Below are 20801 nucleotides of genomic sequence, written 5' to 3'. Positions count from 1 at the left end.
ACATTACAACATCTACAATCTAAGAAAATATGTCAAGACAGGATTAAGGTGATCTTTCACTGTCTCTGTGTTTTACATCTTTATATTTACCTCCACACAGCACTACACAGCTTTTATGTGTAGTGAGTTTTGCTTTCTCTCGCTGTCCCGCAGTCTGCTGCCATGTCTTACAAAGTACAGTTTCCTTTCATGTACTTTCATGTAGTTGTGATAAAATATTTTATCATTACTGAACAAAGTTAACTTGGAGTTTTCACTCAGTTACGACATCCACACTGAAGAGTTGCTGTAATACACACTGTGCTGTAGCCAATCACACGTCCTGCCTGATCAAGTTGATTAAAAATGAGCCGATGGTGGTTCACAAACCAAATTTCTTTGGCTACCTGATAGAAAACATGGTTCCGGGTGTTAATGTTGTCGAGTTGTTCACAGTGAGGTGTGCCTACAATCTGGAGGAAGTGCAGAAAAAAATGAGCATATTTCAAAGAGAAAGGGCCGGGTCGTCCAAGAAAGACATCAAAGCGCTGGGACATAATGCTCAAAGCAGCACGCTTTGAAAATAGAAATGTGTATGACAAAAGAAATGAAAGACAAACTGGCAGCGACAGGAGACAATATTTGTCAGAAATTTGCAAAGAAAAATGGCAAAAGAAAAAAATAGAATTATTAACATCTAAACAGAACACAGGGTCCCACTGGGTTAACAAGAAGAGGCTATACAATGTGGATGGTTAACTCAAAGCAGCACTCTCATTCCTGCTTAGTTCAATATCGATATTAAAATTGGTGTTATGGTCAAAAACAGATATTTATCAATAGTATTTCCTTACTTTTTAACAACATGAAAAAACAACTACAACACACTGACCATTGTCTCTCTGTTTAAGATAAACACACACAAATCCTGTGCTCCATCTCAATCACTAGCTGCATTTCCATTACAAATGTGCGCAAGTCCTTGTCAGTGTTTTGCTATTGTGAAAAAAAGCGAAATTTGTAATTGCGGTGTTTCCATTAAATAAGAATAGCAATTAAAACCACACATGATTAAGGTTGTTCTTGTGACAAGTCATTAAAAATCATGGCGGCGACGGATGTAAACAGTTGCACATTGTCTGAAAAACATAAAAACAAACCATCATCCTCTTACTACTTCCTGTCGTTTTCTTCTAGGTTTTTGCCCTTAGTAACATCCAGCTTTTGGTCATGTGACTTGTGTGACATGGAAAAAAAAATTTCCATTGTAGTTTTTGAAATACTTCTGTTTCGGTACGGCTGAAAGAACATACTAGTGCAAACAAAAAAAAAAACGATTTATTGAAAACTTGGGTTTTTCAAAAGTGCCATGTTTCGATTGGGTGGGTTTATTTTCACTATTTCAATTTGTGCAGTTCTATGGTTCATGGAAATGCAGCTACTGTTACAATCCCAAACAAATGCCAAACACAAACAGCAACAAGATGTAAATAAATATTGGTTATTAATATCGGCACATTTTCACTTATCGGACTAATACCAATAAGTCTAACATCGGCCGATACCGATGTTGATGCCGATATATCGTTCATCCCTAAGTATAAGGACAAAATGTAGCTAGATCATCAGATTAGGAGTGCATGATTATAGGCAAATCTATTTCCCACAGACAGTTATGACACATTCTGTTCATGTTACACCATGGTACACAATAGTAACAAAACCACTTGTGTTACAACTTAAAGTATCTGTGCTTTTCATGGCTGTGATGTCTTGAGATGCCTCTGGACTCAACCAGGAGTACGCTTCAATCCGTGGCGTCTGATGAGTGATCCGTAGGCGTTAAAGCACCTTGTGGACATGATACCTCCTCCTAATGGTGCGGCATAATGAGAAAGGGTGTGAAGGAGCGCCGGTGTGCACGTGCGCGCATGCGATCCCAGCGCTGCTCCTGCTGTAATTGGCTTTTAATAGAAAATTAAGATGGAGTCGTTAATCACAGAAGGAGAGGAGGCATTTTGTTTCACCCACTCCCTGCTGCATTCTGCTTCCCTTCTCTTCTATTTAGCCTATTATAGAGACATTAGACACACACATGTGCTCACCCCGTCTTCTGTCATTTATCCTGTTTCCCTTTTCTTTCTTCTGTCTTAGTTGTGCGACCCTAATTTTTCCACCTGCTGGCCCCTCGCACTTATTCGCCCACTTGCTTTTTTTTTCTTTTCCAGCCTCTCCGGAAAAAAGTTAGTCATTTTTATGGGTTGTTCTACAGTAAAACACATAAATTAAATTTTGTCTAAAATTATATAATAGAAAGTAATAAACAGCAGATTATTAATTTCCCTCGTTCGTATAGGAGATATTTTCCTCTCATTACTTAACTCTAACTAGTGTCCTTGTTTGTGTTGGTCTTCTTTAGGGTCTATCTCCGTCAACAGCCGCAGCATGCCATTCCTGTCCCCAGAGGGCAGTGAGATCCTGGACCTGGACAGTGACATGTACCTGGGCGGACTGCCCGAGTCCAAGTCGGACCTCATCCTGCCGCCGGAGGTCTGGACGGCGCTCCTGAACTACGGATACGTCGGCTGCGTCCGCGACCTGTTCATCGACGGCAAGAGCCGCGACGTTCGCCGCCTGTCTGAGATCCAGAGCGCTCTGGGCGTCAGCAGCTTCTGCACCCGCGAGCTGCAGAAGCGCTGCAGCAGTGCCCCGTGTGGCAACGGTGGCCTGTGCAAGGAGGGTTGGAACCGGTACATATGTGATTGCACTGGCACAGGATACCTGGGTACCAACTGTGAAATAGGTAAGAATCGCATTAAAAAAAATACCAGGGCATTTACAGACTTTAAAGGGGCAGTATTATATGTTCACATAATATCATTTTATAGCATCAATCAAGTAACTAATGTCACCTTCTGCTGTTATAAATATGTCAAACATGACTAAAAACAAATTTGATATCGCAATTTACTGGCTTGAAATTGGGCCTCTGTCTCTTTAAAAACCCTGCGGTTCCCCCAGGTGTTTTCTATTTGCTGCTAGCTAGTCTGAAGGAGCTGAGTAGGCAACTTGGAAACTGCAGATCCAAAGAGGAGCGTTTTGAGTTTCACATCATGTTATAATGCTATTCCCTCATCAAAATCATACTTGGAGTGTTGCCTTAATTCGTTAATGCATGTTTGACAAATATGTTAATCTCCCATGGCAACCATTCAGCTGTGCAAAAAGCCAGGGTGAAACTTGCGCTGCCTTCAAAGCTTCCCAGTTTTCAACTTTCTGAGCTTTTGCCTCACAGAGCAGCCCTCCACTGCAACTTCCCCACTCAGCTCCTTCAGACTAGCCAGCAGCAATTAGCAAACACCTGGTGGAACTGCTGAGCTCGTTAGATGAGCTACTTCTCAGGGCAACACTGGTAAAAACGTTGTTAATGGGTTAATAGAGGAGCCATGTTGTGATGACTTTCTGAAGGCGAAGTTTCAGAAAGAGTAGAAGCTTCTTAAAGAGACAGAGGCCCAATTTCAAGGTGAAGTCAAATCTCTTTTCAGTCATATTTGATACAGCAGCGTTTCCCAATTCCGGTCCTCAGGCCTCCCTGCCCTGCATGTTTTAGGTGTTTCCCTTCTGCTACACACCTGGATTGAATATATGGGTGATCAACAGGTTTCTGCAGCACTTGATGGTCATGCAGTCATTTGAATCAGCTGCTCTGGAATAGAGGCACATCTAAAACATGCAGAGCAGGGGGGCCTGAGGACCGGAATTGGGAAACGCTGTGATACAGCATTTTTGTAACAACTGACTGTTCTATGAAATGGCACTAAGTGGCTGGAGAACACATAATACTGCCTCTTAAAGAAAAAGTTTTGAAATGGTCAGGTTTGGAGAGTCAAACAATACCCATTTCAACAGCATTTTATTGCTTATAAGTAAATACTGTATATATATTTTTTTGCCCTGCTCGTTGACATAATTAAGTGGCTGCTGTTATAGTGGGAGTGAAAGCTCCAGAGGGAGTTGTGTCTGAACCGATTGTCGCCCGAGGCTCAGTTGCAGTGGGGGTCTGGTGGTTGAGCGGGGGCCAGGCTGGGAGGTTGGCAGCAGTGTGGCAGTGCAGCCGGGCTTATTGCCACCATCTGTGCCTGTCATACAAACCAAGGTGGGTGGGTGGGGGGTGATACGCCACGGGGGCCGCAGGGTGAGCTAGTCAAATAGGACCATACTGCTTCTTAGCAGCTCTGTGAAGATCAGTCTTGGTTTTTTTTTTTCTTCCTTTCTTTCTCTTTTCCTTTTGCACGTCTGTGGAGGCGAGCGAGGCATGGCAGTATCAAGAGTTTGAGGGACAAGGAAGGTAATGAGGGAAACAGAGATTGGATTCAAATCAAGACAGCTGAAGCAGACGATGACATTTCTTCATTTTGAAGGGTGATATGTTCGCAGTTTAGTCCTCAGGCGCTCGGATCTCAGGTGGGGTTTTCCGCATCGCTCTTCTGCCATCTAGTGGTGTTCAGTGTTACCGCAGGAGCAAGACAGTTTTCTAACAACCACCCACACACCAACGTTGTGTCAGGGAATTACATTTGTCCACAGACAGACCAAAACAGACTGACTTAGAAACAACAGAGGACGGTGTTGAGGGCTGCCTGAAGAAATCAGACTTCTTAATGCTGCAAAATGATTATTATTTGTGTCGTTTTGAGCTGTACGTTTGCCAGAAGGTGGTTTTGTTCAGCACTCTGTTTTTACCTGAATCTTGGCTCATAACTGGGATTTTTATTCCCGTCTTAGAACATGATGTGCTCGTGCTCTACGTGCGAACACCTGATGTGAGTGACTCACGTCAGGCTGTGGTGAAACATGAGAATTCGCCATGCTAGATAAGAGCAGCCCTTAGGGGAGCTGTCAGTCTCCTAGGCAACTTTCATTATAAGTGCATTAATCCCAGCTGCATGTCAAATTTAAAGTGTCCCTTCTGGAAATCGAAAACAAGCAGTGCTTGACATTTTGTCCCCTTATTCTGAAAAGCAATCAGAAATAAACACAAATCTCTCTGCTCTTATAAGTCAGTATTACACTGTAATTGTAAAAATGAAGAGATGAATGCAATGTGTGTTTGATCTTATTTCTGCAGTTTTTCTGGCCCTTTTGTTAGACCTTGCAGACCAACACGAGGCTATTGAAGCTTATACATCCTTTTGTTAATATGTCTCTGGAAAACAGATCCAACTCAGTTCGATTGGATACAGAGGATCTCTGATAATTAGATTTTTCAGTCTTACAGCAGCCTCTCAGTTGGATTTAGATCTGATATAAATAAATGTTAGCCTCAAATTGTCTCTCATAATGCTCCACATGAACAGTGGCTTTCTTCTTATCGCAGGAAAGGACAGACTTATGGAGTGTACTACTTAGTTGTTCCCCCCCCCCTCATTTGTATGGCATCACATTTGTGCCAAAAACCCATGGAGCGTATTAAGCCACCACAACAACGAGGTTTATTAAATGAGACAGCATATATCTCTGATCGCTGGCGTATTCTCAGGCACATGAATGCAACACGCCAAGCAGTAAGTAACAATCGAGAGTACTAGTGCACTAGCACACTAACAAAAAGTAACTTTAGCTACACCCTGGCTACAAGTCTCTGGCTAATTCTTTAAAGATGTCACCAGCTACCTACCAAAATAAATGTCCCAGCTTAAAACAAGTGCTACACATAGCAAACTTCTTTTTGTTACCTTCATATTGTTCTTCTTCATCCTCCTCTTCTATGCTTTGAATCCACGTCATCCTCTTCTTCTTCTACAGTTTAGACCATGTCGAACGGTGGAGGTCCAAAAAAGTCCGGCCAATCAAATGATTCAGGACTAAAGTTAAACTTTACTAATTTATTAATGTATTAGTTCACCGTTCTACCAGTACTGGTACTCTAGTTCAGTAGTTCTAGTATACTAGTACTAGTGTACACTAGTATTAGTACTGGTACTAGTACCCGTTATTGTTACTTACTGTACTAGTACCCTAGTAATAGTATACTAGTACTAGTAGTACTAGTAGTACTAGTACTAAGGTACTAGTACTCTTTATTGTTGCTACTTGCCGTGCTGCGTTCATGGGCCTGGGAATACGCTCTGTCTTTTAATAAATGCAATGTTGTGATTGCCTAATACGTTCCACGGGTTTTTGGCACAAATGTGATGCCATAGATTTCTACCTCCCTAATTGTGACTCTGCAGTTTTCCTCAAGCTATCAGCAGCCATTTGGCTTCTTGTCAGATCACTGCCAGGATTGTCAGTCCTAGATGCTAATGTAACGACTGAAACTATTTGGTTGCATTGGTGATGGTGGCAATTCACCAGTTACAGGAGTTTCTTCTGTAACTGGTGAGTTGCTGGTTTGAGCCCAGCTCCGTCCGTGTCTGTTGTTGTGTCCTTGGACAAGAAACTTCATCCACCACGCCTGCTGATGGTGGTCAGAGGGCGCCGGTACACAGCAGCCTTGCCTCTATCAGTCTGGCTGGTCGAAGGCAGCAGTGTCCACAATGTGGTTTATCACCATTTGTGTGTCAATGGGTGAATTCAGGGTTTCCTTCAGTGTATTATCAGCCTAGGGGGCCACCAGGCTTAACTTGCTCCCCCACCAGGCCAAGTGTCATTTGATAATTTTAAATAGGGCTAGCAGTGACAGAAAAGACAGACTAAGCTAGGTTTGCAGTTGATGCATTGAACTGGGCGTGCTAATTGCACCTGTAATGTTGGTCTCACGCAATTTATTTCCAAATTAAGACGCCTGCTCATCCACCTCTCACTTTTTGTAACTTTTAGCTTTTTGACACCAAAAACACAGCGGGCCGCAGGTGGACTGCCCTAGCGCTCCCACAGCTGGGTCTGGCAGGAAACTGTGAATAACTGAATGTATTCACAGAGTTTTTGGAGTCGTCTGTACTTGATAAAGTGCTATACAAGTGGCCTTAATTTACAAGAGCAAAGGAAGAAATCTGATTCACTTCCTGTTGATCTAGCACATAAAATCTAAAGATAATACATTAAAGATTGCAGTTGTACCATGAAAGGATTTGAGGAAAAGCTGTTGGATTCACCTAATGTACGTGGGTGTTGACATTAGGGCAACATTTCCATTTGGGTTACATTTACAAATCATCATATCCTCTTTATGTCTCATCCTCTTCCACTCTGTCCCTCCCTCCTGTGCAGAGGCAACCGTTCTGAGTTATGACGGCAGCATGTACCTGAAGATCATCATGCCCATCACCATGCACACGGAGGCCGAGGACGTGGCGCTGCGCTTCATGTCGCAGCGGGCATACGGCCTGCTCATGGCCACCACCTCTAAAGAGTCGGCGGACACCCTGCGCCTGGAGCTGGACGGAGGCCGGGTCAAACTCACTGTCAACCTCGGTAAGACGTTTTCATTCTCCGTCTTCCATTTTCTTCCCCCCGTCCTTTTCGTACTGACTATTTTGTTAAATATCAGATTCTTGTTAAATGATGGAGAAAAGTTTCTAAATTTGACAGTGCAAAAATATTTAATAGTTCATTACCTAAAATAGACACACATGTCTACCGGTGTACCTGTTTGTTTTTGTAATGTCTACTTTACGCTGTTAAGTCCAAGGTGTATGGGTTACAATAGCATAAAATTGTAATTTTCCCATCATATTTATTCTGGCTGGAAGTCTTTTCATGCTTTGGAATTGGACGGCCCAAATAAAATCGGATCAATTATGAAATAATCAACTAATGTAGTAGCACCTAATTATTTAAGTGTTAACTGGAGCAGCCAGAGTAAAAACAAAAAGGCCAATTGCAACAAAGAAAGCTAAAGATTAGGGTGATGACATTGAGGTCTTTCAAACACTTTTAGCTCATCATCAATGATATTCAAAATAGATAGGTAGCAGTCATGAGAAGGTTCTGATGTTTATGTAGTTTCCCAATTGTAAATTGTAAATAAATGTTTTGGTCGAATGACAATGAGTGACTTTAAATCTATATCTCACAGGCGTTTTGCCTAATTCGGGGCAAAACACCCCAAACACAAAATGAATAAAGAACACTGAGCAAAAAAATCTAGAAACTTTTCCTCCACTGATTGCATTTTTGCTAAAAGAGAAAAATCTTGCATATAAAAGCATCCCTTGCATTTGGTCCACAAGGTGAGCCACCCTCCTGTAAATTCTCTTCATATTCTTCAATCCCTCTCCATTCAGTATTTTCTTTCCTCCTCCATGAGGTTCTCAATCTCCTCACCTTGTCAAAAAGATCCATCTTTAATAATATCCATGGCCTGGCCCTGGGTCTCAACCCTTCAGCCTGTCTCTAAAAGCCTCAGGGTGACTTGCACCTGTCTCTCTCTCTCCCTCCCTCCATTTCTCTTCCTCTCTCTCTTTCTCCTTCCCTCCCTCTCTCTCCATGTTTTTATGGAGTTAGCTGGGAGGAAGGTCAGTTTCACTTCTTCTCACTCGCAATTGAATTCATGAATTCTCTCATTACCGACCAGCTCAATGTGGAGAAACTTCTAAAGTAAGCTAAAATGTGCCCCCCTTTTTTTTCCCAAGAGAAGGTCAGTGAAATCCTACAAAGAGAACACTTTGGAAGTTAGACTGTTGCGGATTAGAGGCGGACTACTGGAAGCCAGACCAGTTATATTTCTGTTTTATGGAGCTAAATTAGACAGTCCAGCCTATGATGGAGCCTATTTTAAAATTTTTCTAGGAAAAGAAGAACCTTTCCATTTAACTTAGTGTATTGCAGGAGCACAGCCTACAAAGTTAATATGTTTTAAAATACAGTAACTTGCGTGAGTGCACGTCTTTTAATGCAATGATTTTCGGCTCCAGGGCCAAATCAAAAGTAACATTTTTCCAATAAACCATGCCAATGCTCAGATATCCGAGACTTTCTTCTGCCTTCGATGCAGCATTACGATTTTAATTCTGTAATATTTGGATATCTGTGCTGTATTACAAATTTGTTTGATAATTCACACTTAAATACACCGACAGCTTCACAAGGTAGGTCCAACATGGAAAAACAGCTTTCATGTATTTAGTCAGTGCAATTAAGAGTACAACAGCCAATGTAGAGTAAATAATAAACTGCAACAAACTTTTCAAATGATTCAGAAAGTGCAATTGTTAATATAAAATAAAATAAATTATAACGCATGCATATTAGTATAGAATTAGACTGAATAGATCTGCCCATATGGATCATAAACATTGTCACAGATACCCCATGTAGAATTGTTTTTTAATATCGGGACCAATACTAATATTAATATCTGATCAGTCCATCTGTACACAAATGTGAATGTTGACGGTGTGTCATACACATTTGTTAATTATATCATCCACTTACAAATCTTGTTGTATCTTTTTTATACTAATTTAGCTCCGTATTGTTTCATTAGAGTGAATATTTACATGGGTGAGATGGGCCTGACCTGCTACCTTTTCATACACTGAGTCAGTATTTGACGAGCATGACAGAGGCGCGTCAGGTGGTAACGTTAAGTCATCCAATGAGATGACAGTAAAAAAAACTCTCGCTCTCTCTAAACTTTATCCTTTTCAGGTTCACTTCCTCCACCTTCTCTTTCTCTCTCTGTCTCTTCTTCACTCATAAACATCCCATCTGGCCAGAGCTCAGACGATGGAACTTTTCATCCCTTCAACGGCCTGTATGTCTGCGGCCCTCGGATCAAACAGCCAGAGAGACCAGCTCACAGCTGGAGCAGCCGCAGCCATGCTGCGACCTGCCGAGTCCGGCCAGGCCGCGAAAGCACCGGCCTTCACTTTACTACCGACTCTGTTAGACACAGTCCAGAAACTATTCACTGCTCCTCAATTTTTTTCCACATTTTATGTCACAGCATTATTCCAAATTGTTCTCTTTTCCTGACGAATTAGCGGCGTTTCCACTGAGTGCACAATTCGACATTTAGAAAATACATTTGCTCAATAGTAATAAAATGTTTGGTTGTGGTTTTTTTTTTTAGCCGTATCGAAATTGGTTTATTTTTGGAAAACTGCAACAGAAACACTTTTTTCGCATCACACGAGTCACATGATCAACAACCGCAGGCTGCCTGCCACTGGCACAAACCACGAAGAAGAAGATGACAGGAAGTAGTTGGAAGATCATTTAATGGCTTATTGTGTGAACACACTTATTCATGTGTGATTTTTAATTATGATTCTAATTTAATGAAAGCATCACAATTAGGGAATTGTGTGTTTTTGACACTACTGACAAAAGTTCTGCACAAATTTGTAATGGAAACGGAGCTAATTTGGAAAAAAAAATAAAAACACGTTTTTTTTTCTTCCATTTTTAAAAACAGAAAATCAAGAAATTGACAAAATTTCGCTGAAAAATTATTTTTTACTAGTTAAATGCATCCAACAAATCAGGTGGAAATTCCTCTGATCCAAACCTAATGGATCAGTAACAACGGTTACAATTGGACTGAAACTGTAGCAGACGGTCATTTCTTAATAGCAACTCAATAGATTGGTTAACTTTTTTTTTTTTTCTTTAAGTGCAGAGAGATTAACTATATTTTAAAATGTTGAAAACTTTCAAAAAACACCCAAGTCCTGGTTTGTCCAGACGGAACCCGGGACAACGAACTTCCAACGAAGCTGCGCTGCATTCCTGCCACACGTCTCCGCGGTGACGCTGGTCTCTGGCTGTTTGTGTCCACTATTCTGTAGCGGTTGACAGCTCTAGACCACGGCCGAGCCACAATGCCATTTGCACACGTGCTTCGTGTTTCAGGACAAGAAACTTAAGCTAGACTGAAAGACGAATCCGAAGGGTGTAACAAATTGACATTTACGTGGTTTTTAATTCCCTTTACTGAGTAGCTTTCAGCTTAAGGGATTTTGTGGGTCAGTTTAAGCTAAGCAACCAGAATCATAAAGCAAGAGTAAAATGATGAATTACAGCAGTTTTTTTTTTCATATTTTTGTGCGTGTGTGCAGCAGGCATGCGGTGGCTGGGCTGTGCAGATCACCCTTTCTGTCTTTTACACTGTTGGGAGTTTTTCTCATAAATCAAAGTGCTGCAGAAGGCAAACGGAGCTTTAAGAAACAGGAAACAGGGCTGAAGTTAAAGTTTAAAAAGGCGACACGCTCCACACGCCATCAAAGTTGAAGAAAACATTTTCATTTAGCAGTTTCAGTAATGTGTCCTTTTAAAAGTGCTGTGATTTCAAAGTGAGGTTTAAAATCCTCTCTTTAATCTCACTCTGTAGTAGTTGTTTAGTCGCACTCTGCCTCCTAACATGAAAAATATTTCAAAGGAACCTTAGTAAAACCTCTGGGTGGAAGTCTTGCCTTCTCCTGTGCTTTCATTGGATGGGATAAAATATGGATGTTGGGCATTTTAGCGAGAGGGTGATCCTGACTAAGAGCCTGTCCCCGGATGGTGGCCTCAGAACAATGCTTGGTTGTCTGCAGAATGTACCTTGAAGGATGTAAAATGTCTTGTTTCTGTTTTCTTCTTTCTTTATTTTCTCTTTCTTTCCTCTGTTTCTATTTTTCTTTCCTACTCTCACCATTTCGCTCTCTCTCCCACCAGATTGTATCAGGATAGACTGTAGCCTCAGTAAGTGGTTCTATCCATTTTTCTGACTAAAATGTGTACATTTCACGTGTGTCACCCTCCTGAGTTGTGCGTCGGCGCTCTCTTTCGCTCTCGTATCATCGTAATTCACGACCGTTTCACGTTTCTCGTGTTTTTCATTTTTCTGTTGTCTTTCATTTTCATGAACGTCTTTTTTGTCCACCCGTTTCTTTTGTTTTAAAATCCTTTTTTTTTGTCTTTTCTTTTCTACATTCTGTTAGTTTCTTTAAAAATGTCTGAACGTTTTACTCTTTCTGTCACAGCTTTAACAAATGTCTCGCAAATATAATCATCAGACTTTTTTCGCCCTGTAACGTTCCACTTGCAACACCTTGCAACTTTCCTCTTTCGTATTATGAGTATATTGAAATTTTTCTGTCAGCTCTATTTATAAGAAGAAGAAAAAAAAATCAGTCGAAGAAAAAGCCCGCTTGACTTTACGTCGCCCCTTTTCCTCCATGTCGGGCCACTGAATGTGGGTCCCACATGTCTGCGCACGCAGGTGCTGCTTGTTTTCTGCGCGGGACAAATTGTATCTTTGGCCCCCAGAAAGCTAATTGCGTCTCCACGGAGACGCGGCGTTGCCTGCCGTGTTGCTTGTTTTTCGGAGGGAGCTAATGTTTTTCTACCTCATGCAGACACAATGATAGCAAACTGTTATTTCTGTCTTGGCCCCTGACAATTGAACAACTGGCCTGCAGGTAAGTGGTGCCCAGGTATGGTGATGAAAACAGAGAAAACCTCATGTTTGCAGCTCTGTGTGTGTGTGTGTGTGTGTGTGGGTGGGCGGGCGGGTGTGTGTATGTTTGTTTGTTGATTTATTGAGCTCTTTGGAAAAAATAACAGAACCGTGGGACACTGGTAATGTAGGCTTAAAAATCAGGAAGCGTCAGTTTGTGCCACACAATATACACTGTAAAAAGACAAAAATAAATAAAGATTTTAGAAAGGAACCTTATTAATCTTCTCTAGCACCACCTAGTGTAATTTTTTTTCTAAACCTTGTTTAAAAAAAAACCGTATGCATTATTTCTACTGTCATTTTATCTTTGAGGATTTTATTTTTCATACATTGAAATACTTTGCTTGCTAGTTTGCAGCCCGGTTCCAATCATTTCAGATCAATTCAGTTTTACTTAGATTAAATTAAGTAAAACTGAACTGATCTTTCAAACAGACCTGAAAGATCTGTTTATCTTCAAAGACAAACCCGTCCGATGTTGATCTTTTATCTATTAAAATCTGAATTCAGTTCCAGTTAATGCAGTTCATTCTGGTGTCACGGGTCTTAATTGTCGCATTTATTGAATTAAGTCTATATTACCCTTTCACAAATACATCTCAAGACACTTTAGAAAATAAAAAATTGGCTTATTTACATCAATATGTTGTTCAAGTTAACCCAATCATACATTCAAATACATGAAAAGTCATTTACAAGCATTGCAATATAATTCAGTTGGTCCCTAATAAAACAATACAATACCATACATTGGGTAAATTATATATATATATATAATGAGATACACAGCAGAAGATTGCCTGGTTGTGAAAACTTTTTTAAAATCATTTTTATTGTACTTATATTAAATTGCCCTGGGAAAAGGCTGCATAGTTACTTACTACAAAAGTTTCTGTAATTTGTTGTCTTTTGCATTTTCTGCATTAGCGCCAATTTCTATATTAATAAAAAGAAAACAGTGCACAGAAAGATTGTGACAAAGTCTTTTTCTTTTATGAACCTAGTGCCTCCACCCAGCATCCGGTCAGAAGGAGCTGAAAAGACTTCAGTACCCCAGTTTAACCACCAGATGTCAGTCAAGCACTTGGCAAATTTTATTTACAGAGCTGTGAAAATGTTTGGTCCTGAATAGATTTCTTCTATTTTTTATTTTATTTTATTTTTTTTATATGTACTTTAATATTTCATATTTTAAAACTAATTGTAAGACTGCATAAAATTAACCAGAGTAAATAAATAAAAAAAAAAACAATATTTTCAAACATTTAGAGAAAAAATGTCCCTCTGGGACAAAATCATTTCCCCCTCTTCTTAAATAATGAATTAACTGATGTCAGTTTCACCAATTATGTTAGGAAGAACATAACTATAACTTCTCTTTTGCTAGAAAGAAAAATGCAAAAACCTATTGACTCCAGCGTAGTTGCAACGTGACATTTGTGGCCCCCAGGCCATTTTTGCCCACCCAGGTCAAGGATCGCCATGACGTCTCCTGCACACTTGAATAACCATCGTCCTTTACAGGTTTCAAAACTGTAAGGAATTGTTTTACTTAATCTTTGGGCTGAAACAGTTAATTATTCTGATCGCATTAATCATTCTGACTCGATTATTGAAATATTTGTCAACTAATTTAATCAATTGATCGTCATCTGGCGTATATAGACTCAAAAGAGCCCAATTCCAACATATTCAGAAAAGTAAGCAACCCAAAACTTTACAAAAATATGTACCTTTTGTATTTAACATGAATAAAACCATGTTTGTCTGTAAATACGTTCTACTCAGAACCACTCAAGTGGCATAATTTTAGCTTCATCCAATTCAAACTCTGTGGAAAAAAGTCCATTAAGAACCTTTTGCTATCCAGTTATTAATTAGTCAATTAAAAATAATAATCAGCAGATCAACCCTACACTGCACTGATGGTAAGTCAAGCAGAAAGAGTTGAGCTTTTCACATGTTGATGTTAAAAGGCTTTTTAGCTGCAGTTGCATCCTTTGCTAAAAATGATCAAAGGTTCACCAAAGGAATGCTGGTACTGAATTTCAGGCATAAATAAATTTTTCTATAAAAAAAAACAAACAAACATAGTATTTATTTATTTATATTTTTTAAGGAATTTCTAATATTTTATAAAATAAGCTTAAGTGGTTAATATTTAAAACCCGATTAATCAATTAATTGCCAGAACAATCAGTTACTAGAGTAATCATCAGTTGCACCACAGATCTTTATAGTTGCTGGTCGTGCAATTGTGGCATGAATAAGATTGTAGAAATATCCCAAAGGTGTAAGTGTGTGTGAGTGTGTGTGGAATTGAAATGATAAAGGAAGTGAGGTTGTGTTTCTGATTGTGGCAAAGATAAATGAGGTGAAAAGACAGAGGGCACAAAACAGGCCAAGAAATATACATAATCCAATCTGATTTATATTCATTTCAGAGTCTTGCGGTAACTAAAGCTTCATATGTTTGTATGCAAATCAAACCATTGGCTTATCCAAGATTAGAAACAGTCAATATGGCAAGCGTGTACTTTTCATGAGTCACACTTTATTGCAGATCTGCGATAAAATACTCCGTAGCAACGGTCACCGCTGATGAAAAGATAGTATGAAAAGATATTAGGTCTTCTTGACCTCCTGTGTCTCGAAACTTTAGAGATTTTTTTTTATTTTTTCTGCTTTTGATGCATCAACCATGTTTCCTTCCTGCCTCTGTGCATTGCGACCCATCTCCCCCTCAGTTAATGTGTCATGATGTTGTAGAGAGCAGAGCAGTGGCCCTGAGCTGCAGTCGGGTCAGGGTATCTGGCTGATGATATCTGTTTGGAAGGTGGCCTTTTAGCCGCCAGCAGCACCTTCTCTTAGCGCACGACGAGATGAGATTTGGCATGACATATGGACAGTGTGTGGGGGTGCAAGCACGCCGTCTGCTAATGTCATACCCTTTGGCCTATCTGCCTGCAGTACTCACTTCAAAACAGATGGAACCTCACAGACATGTTGTTTGTATAAAGGAGGTTAAAAAAAAAACAGACTTGAAAGCCTCTTTTTAAGAAATTCAGTGGATCTTTTGGTGTTTTCTCCCAACTTGATTCTGTCATTGCAGACACCTGTTTTCAGTTACGGTCCTGCAGGGTAGGTTTATGTCATGTCAGCCCCTATTCAGATGTGCTATTAGTTGGTAAAAACTTAAACATATCATATCTTCCAGACTATAGGATACTCCAGAGCATGAGTCGCATTTCTTTCGAAATTGTCAAACGTGAGTTCGGTTGCCTTCTTTTTAGCAAACACACGGAACCTGTTGGCTTTGGAGTGGAAGTCCGGCGGGTTTTGGTCAGAAACAGCTCGGCTCCGCCGGGGTTCTGACAAGCTTTGCCGGTTTTCGTGTCCTTTGTTGCACCGTGAGTGAGATGGAAGTGTGTTACGTAGACGTGCCTCTTGTGTGTAGTTCAGGTAAATGTTCATTCTGACGCATCTGTCAGTTTGTACTGGCTGAGAACAATAACTCACATTGTTTAAGCGCTGTTCAAAAGAAATGTTTCTGAGCAGAATTCAGTGTGATGCTTAATAAAATGTATTATCCGATATTTTATTCGTGCAAGTTGAATCAAAAGGTTTAAAAAATGAATTCTTCTACATTAAGGTAGTGCCTTTAGCTTAATGATGTGAGTGAAAATAATACAAAATGTGTGCTTGTTCAACTAGGTGAGCACAGTTTTCTGTGAAATCCTTATTTTTGCTATATTAAACTACTAAGTTTTAACAACACACAATTGAAGATTAATGAGGCATCAGAACTTAAAAAAAACAAAGTTTAGACAACTTGTCTCTTGTTGTTAAATCATATTGATGAACTTTAATTTCTGAGTTAAAACCAAAACAATTCTCTAATTGCCTTTCCTTGGATTTTCAAGGCAGCAGGTGAACCTTCATTTTCAAGTTAAACCACCTTCAAATGTTTTACAGTGTAATAGGACCACATAAACTGGGGATGTCTGAGATTTTTCTTTTTGTCCCTGATATCGATCTGACAATGGTAATTGATAAAAAGACATCTATGTATAAAAAGCTCAGCGTACTGCATCAATTCATTGACCTTGCAGCAATCTCTTCCGTATTGTTGAAGAAGTGATACACGTTTGCATCCCCACACTCCAATCTGCTCCATAGAGTATTTATAGATTTTTGAGTTTTTCCTCCTTAACCTTGTAAGACTCAGTTTTGTAATATCACAACATCTCTATTTCAAACAAAAGTGTAAAAAATTTAGACTTTTCTTCTGGGGTTTTAAAACACCCAGACTTGGAGATTGAATCATATGTTCAGTCCTGGAGTGTTATTGAATAAGAAATTTCCATACAAGTTCTCCTCAAAGGGTCACAAGCTATTACTACTTGAAAAACATCAGCAGGACAAGATCTGTATGAAGATCTGTGATCTCAGCTCAAATTGCATAAAATATATTTTGAACATTTTTAGTGTGATCCTCACGATGTCTTAGAACCTTAACATCACAATCATAAAAGTGCTTTTGCCACTGACACTATGGCTGTGTTCATACAGCAGGCCAATTCCAATTTAATTTTTTTTTTTTTTCTGAAATCTGATTATTGTTTTTGGGCAATCGTTTCTACTACTAGCCAAGTGTAACAGCAGTAAGACTTACAAAAAACTATTAATTAGAAAAGAACAGTAGTGAAAATGTTTCATGTAATTTAACCATTAGAGGGTACTACACTTAAAATCTCTGCCAGGATTATTTTAGCTGTATGAAGTTCTTTAAATGTCCTATGAGTAAATATATTTGCCCATATATCCATAACAATGGGAACTGTCAATATCTATTTTTGCAATTTACCGTCTACTAAAAGAGTGCCCTGCCATTCCTGCTATGGTGGGAGTAAAATTACCGTAATAACCCGATACTGGCTGGAAAACACAATGTCTCCCCTTTCAGAAATTGTTGGGATTTTTCAGATAGCCAAGTGTCACGTAATTATGGTACTGCAAATTTGGCTGTGCTGTCGCCAACACATTCGGCCTAAACGGGTTAAATATTTCATCCAGTTTTTCTCATAAACCAGCCTATTTTCAAAACATTAATATTCTTCATTAGAACTTGACGGTTGGAGGGCCCAATTATCTTGCCTTTGCTCCCTCTACCATAATGTGGTCAGACAATCAACCAGTCCATCCCCTCCCATGTCGGTACACATTCAGCTCAAATTCACCTTAAAATAATTTATCAGGATCCAATCAGGTTAAAAGAACTATCGCAGTTTTTGTTCCAGTTTTGCTTCTCATACCGAACAGCAGAATTATTTCTTCTCAGACTATTGCAAACGTACAGAGTTGACCATGATCAGCTCTTCATTTCAACTGCAGAGAGCACAGGGGATTTGTTGTATGCGCCCGTCTTAGAAGCATCGCTTCGGACCGTAATCAGTCTGCCTCTTTTCGGTCTTTTAGTGGCACTGGCGACAGTTCAGATGCGGACTCATTACAGGAACTCTAATGAGAGAACCGGCAGCAGCCTGGAACTGTCGACACTCATGCTGCCTTACAGGAGTGATGACTGTCCCGTGGGATTACACCCTTATGCCACAACAGGCTGTAAAATGCTGTTTAAGTCATGAATCAGCATCCCCCCCAATATCCTTCTCCAGAGATTGAAGCAGAGTTGAGAGAAAACAAATGGGAATGGTGGATGAGAGAAATGGATAAGAAGACTGCGGAAAGGGACGAAGGGCGTTGTCTGCCTCTTGAACCACCAGCAAAGATTCCTTTCCTGTTTCTTCAAAACAATCAGTAGTCCTCTCAGGCAGCCCACGACTGGAATGTGTATTCCTGTGGTGGGCATCTGCAATTCGAGAGGCTATCGACTGCATTTATCTTGTCATGTCAAAGCACCACAGCCAACCCCCTCCCACACAGCCCTGCAAGTACACTGGAAAAGAAAGACTGCTGATAGCTACCAGAATACAAATGTGTGTGCAAGCAGGCATCAAATATACATTTTCCTTTAGCACAAGAGACATAGGCACACTTGAGAACACACAACAACAAACTGCCTTATCTCTGTAATTGGCACAGGGGGTCAGAGCGGCAGGCGTAGATAATCATGTCCGGGGGCCGTAGTCTGCTTTCCTCTCTTCCCTCACTGCTTCTTATTTTTCTTCCCTCTCTCCCTTATCATAAGCACACGGAACCCCGCATGGTTTCGCGCACTCCTAAACACGGGCGCATTTAGCCACCCGCTATCCCTATCCTTATTTGCTATGCAGTCCCATACATGAGATGTTTCATGTGGAGGGCGAGTGGCTGTTCGGTTGTTCTCGGTGAGCACCGACACCCTCAACTGACTGACAAATCCCTCCCATCACCTCCAGCCTACACTGAAGGCTCTCTGGGGTGAAACACCTACAGTAAAGAAAGAAGCAAAGAGAGAAACGAGAGACAGACAAGAAACTTCTTGTCTCTGCTCTTTGAATAGGTGAAAGAGGAATAGCAATGTATTTAAAAGTAAAAGACAGTTGTGTAAAGTGATGTTTGTAGGGTTTTCATTCATTTTGCAGGGATACTCCTGCTAAATGCCGTCATCTGAACAGATGTGACCTGCCATGGCAAAACCAGGAACAAGTTGCCAGAGCAGAAATGGAGAAAAAAAACTATATGAGAAAAAAAACTATACATTTCTGAGAAATTGTATTTATATTTTTAATTAAAAAAATGCTAGTCATGTCCTGAAGAGACCAGTCCATGTTTTAAATGGCAGTTTTGGAAGTTTTAAAGCAGTAAACTCTTTTTTACAAGTAATTCTGACTGGCAGGCATTTGAGTGGCTCATTAGCATACCAGCTTTGGCCATTCACACACTTTTCTTATTGGTTACGGCCAAATAGATGCATGTTTGAATGGAACACATGGCTTCCTAACATCGCCAACACAACATTTGAAGAAGACAAAGTGAAATGGAAAAGATCCAAAACTTTCAGTGCAATTGCTGTGAGAGAATTTTTTTTTTTTTACAGAGCTAAATCGTTTTTATAAAATGTATTCAAGACTTGCTGTGTATTGTGATGGGTTAGATGAATCTTGTGGTCCGTCACATGTTAATAGTCTGCTGCCCTGCGCCCTGTCCTGGGAACCTGCACGACGCCACCTGCCCGCAGATACGCGCCCATCCGGCCCCGCTCTGAGGTGCTGCGGCCGTGCTTAATGCGCTACGACGAAGACCATGTGAGTTTTGCGTGAGCAGTGATGCGCACCGTATTGACTAACTGCATCTAGTAGCTGTAAAAACCTAAAATAAAATAACTTTTTACATCAGACCTTCTTCGGGCTGAAAGAAAACATCGTCTAACATGTTGCATTTAGTCATGGTTTAGTTCCAGTTAAGTTCAGGGCTCACAGATGACTCCATGACAAAGGCTCAACAAAACAGAACCCCATGGTCTTATTGGGACAAAAACTGAAAACTTCAAGAGATTTATATTTCTAACCTTCCAAGTCATACCTGTTGACAGTCAGTTCTGGGGTTTGCGTTGCTGCAAAGTAATGTATTAAAGCAGACAAGGCACCAGTTGATATATCCATCCTACCATTAGTTGTAAACATGATACCACAGTATCAAGATACCTGAACTCCCCTGACAGACACTAACCCAGACCCAGATTCTTATCCCTGTTTTGAAAACCTTTGCATTAACAAAGTATGTAATTGTTGTTGTTGTTGTTTTTTTCTTTTGTTAGCTTTAGTTATTGGTTTGTGAAGTTCAGGCAAAAAAACATACTCTCCAAAAAAAACGCGTTTCATTTTCTAATAGTACACCATTGGCTCTGTCAGGCTGTAAGGTGGTTAGCATGGTTACTAGTCATGAATCACGAAATGACCGTCTCCCAGGTCTCCCAGGTCTCGGAGTGAGGCTTCATTCGCATATTTCTACCTCTGTAAATGAAATTACAGCCTCACTCAGAAGAATCACCTGAGGTTTGAAGCTTATTAGGAAGACTTTTTGCTGTGTCTGTGTGTTGCATTACCATAGCCTGCCTTTTAAAAGTTGCAAATTGGTAAATTGAGTTTTTTAATATACTTTCCCCTGTATTCCATTTCTAAAACGGCAATGCACAAAATCGCAATTTACTGAAATTACCTCAACTTTCACTGTAAGTGGTGTTCATATTACACTGTAAATATTTTTAATGAAATCACTTGATGTTTAGGCCGAGGAGCTAATAAGCTATTTAACCGATTATAGTGTTCAAGACACTGAACTGACAGTGAGTGAAAAGACATGAACAATGACCCGTATTTCCACCTGTACTCGGTCTGGTTTTTGAGAACTCCTTTATTTAATGGCACATATTTGCAAAAGATGCGGTTTTAATGGTGCACTCTTCCATTCAGAAGTAAGTATTGATTTT

The 20801-nt window shown here is 40.1% G+C and overlaps 1 protein-coding gene across 7 annotated transcripts in view; it reads left to right on the top strand.

The window, feature by feature from the left end:
* Nucleotides 1-20801, top strand: part of LOC102219889 (neurexin-2) — an 813998-nt gene that overhangs the window by 365359 nt on the left and 427838 nt on the right. For 6 of the 7 annotated variants that reach the window (XM_023346052.1, XM_023346050.1, XM_023346053.1 and 3 more), the window contains 3 exons: nt 2399-2782; nt 7192-7395; nt 11584-11610. In XM_023346052.1, the coding sequence (XP_023201820.1) occupies nt 2399-2782; nt 7192-7395; nt 11584-11610 (615 nt within the window). The remainder of the gene's footprint in view (nt 1-2398; nt 2783-7191; nt 7396-11583; nt 11611-20801) is intronic. The other variant, XM_023346051.1, reaches the window with a different exon arrangement.

The sequence above is a fragment of the Xiphophorus maculatus genome, chromosome 14 (genome assembly GCF_002775205.1).
Source record: "Xiphophorus maculatus strain JP 163 A chromosome 14, X_maculatus-5.0-male, whole genome shotgun sequence".
In the NCBI taxonomy this organism is placed as follows: domain Eukaryota; kingdom Metazoa; phylum Chordata; class Actinopteri; order Cyprinodontiformes; family Poeciliidae; genus Xiphophorus; species Xiphophorus maculatus.
This window is presented reverse-complemented; position numbering and strand designations above follow the sequence as displayed.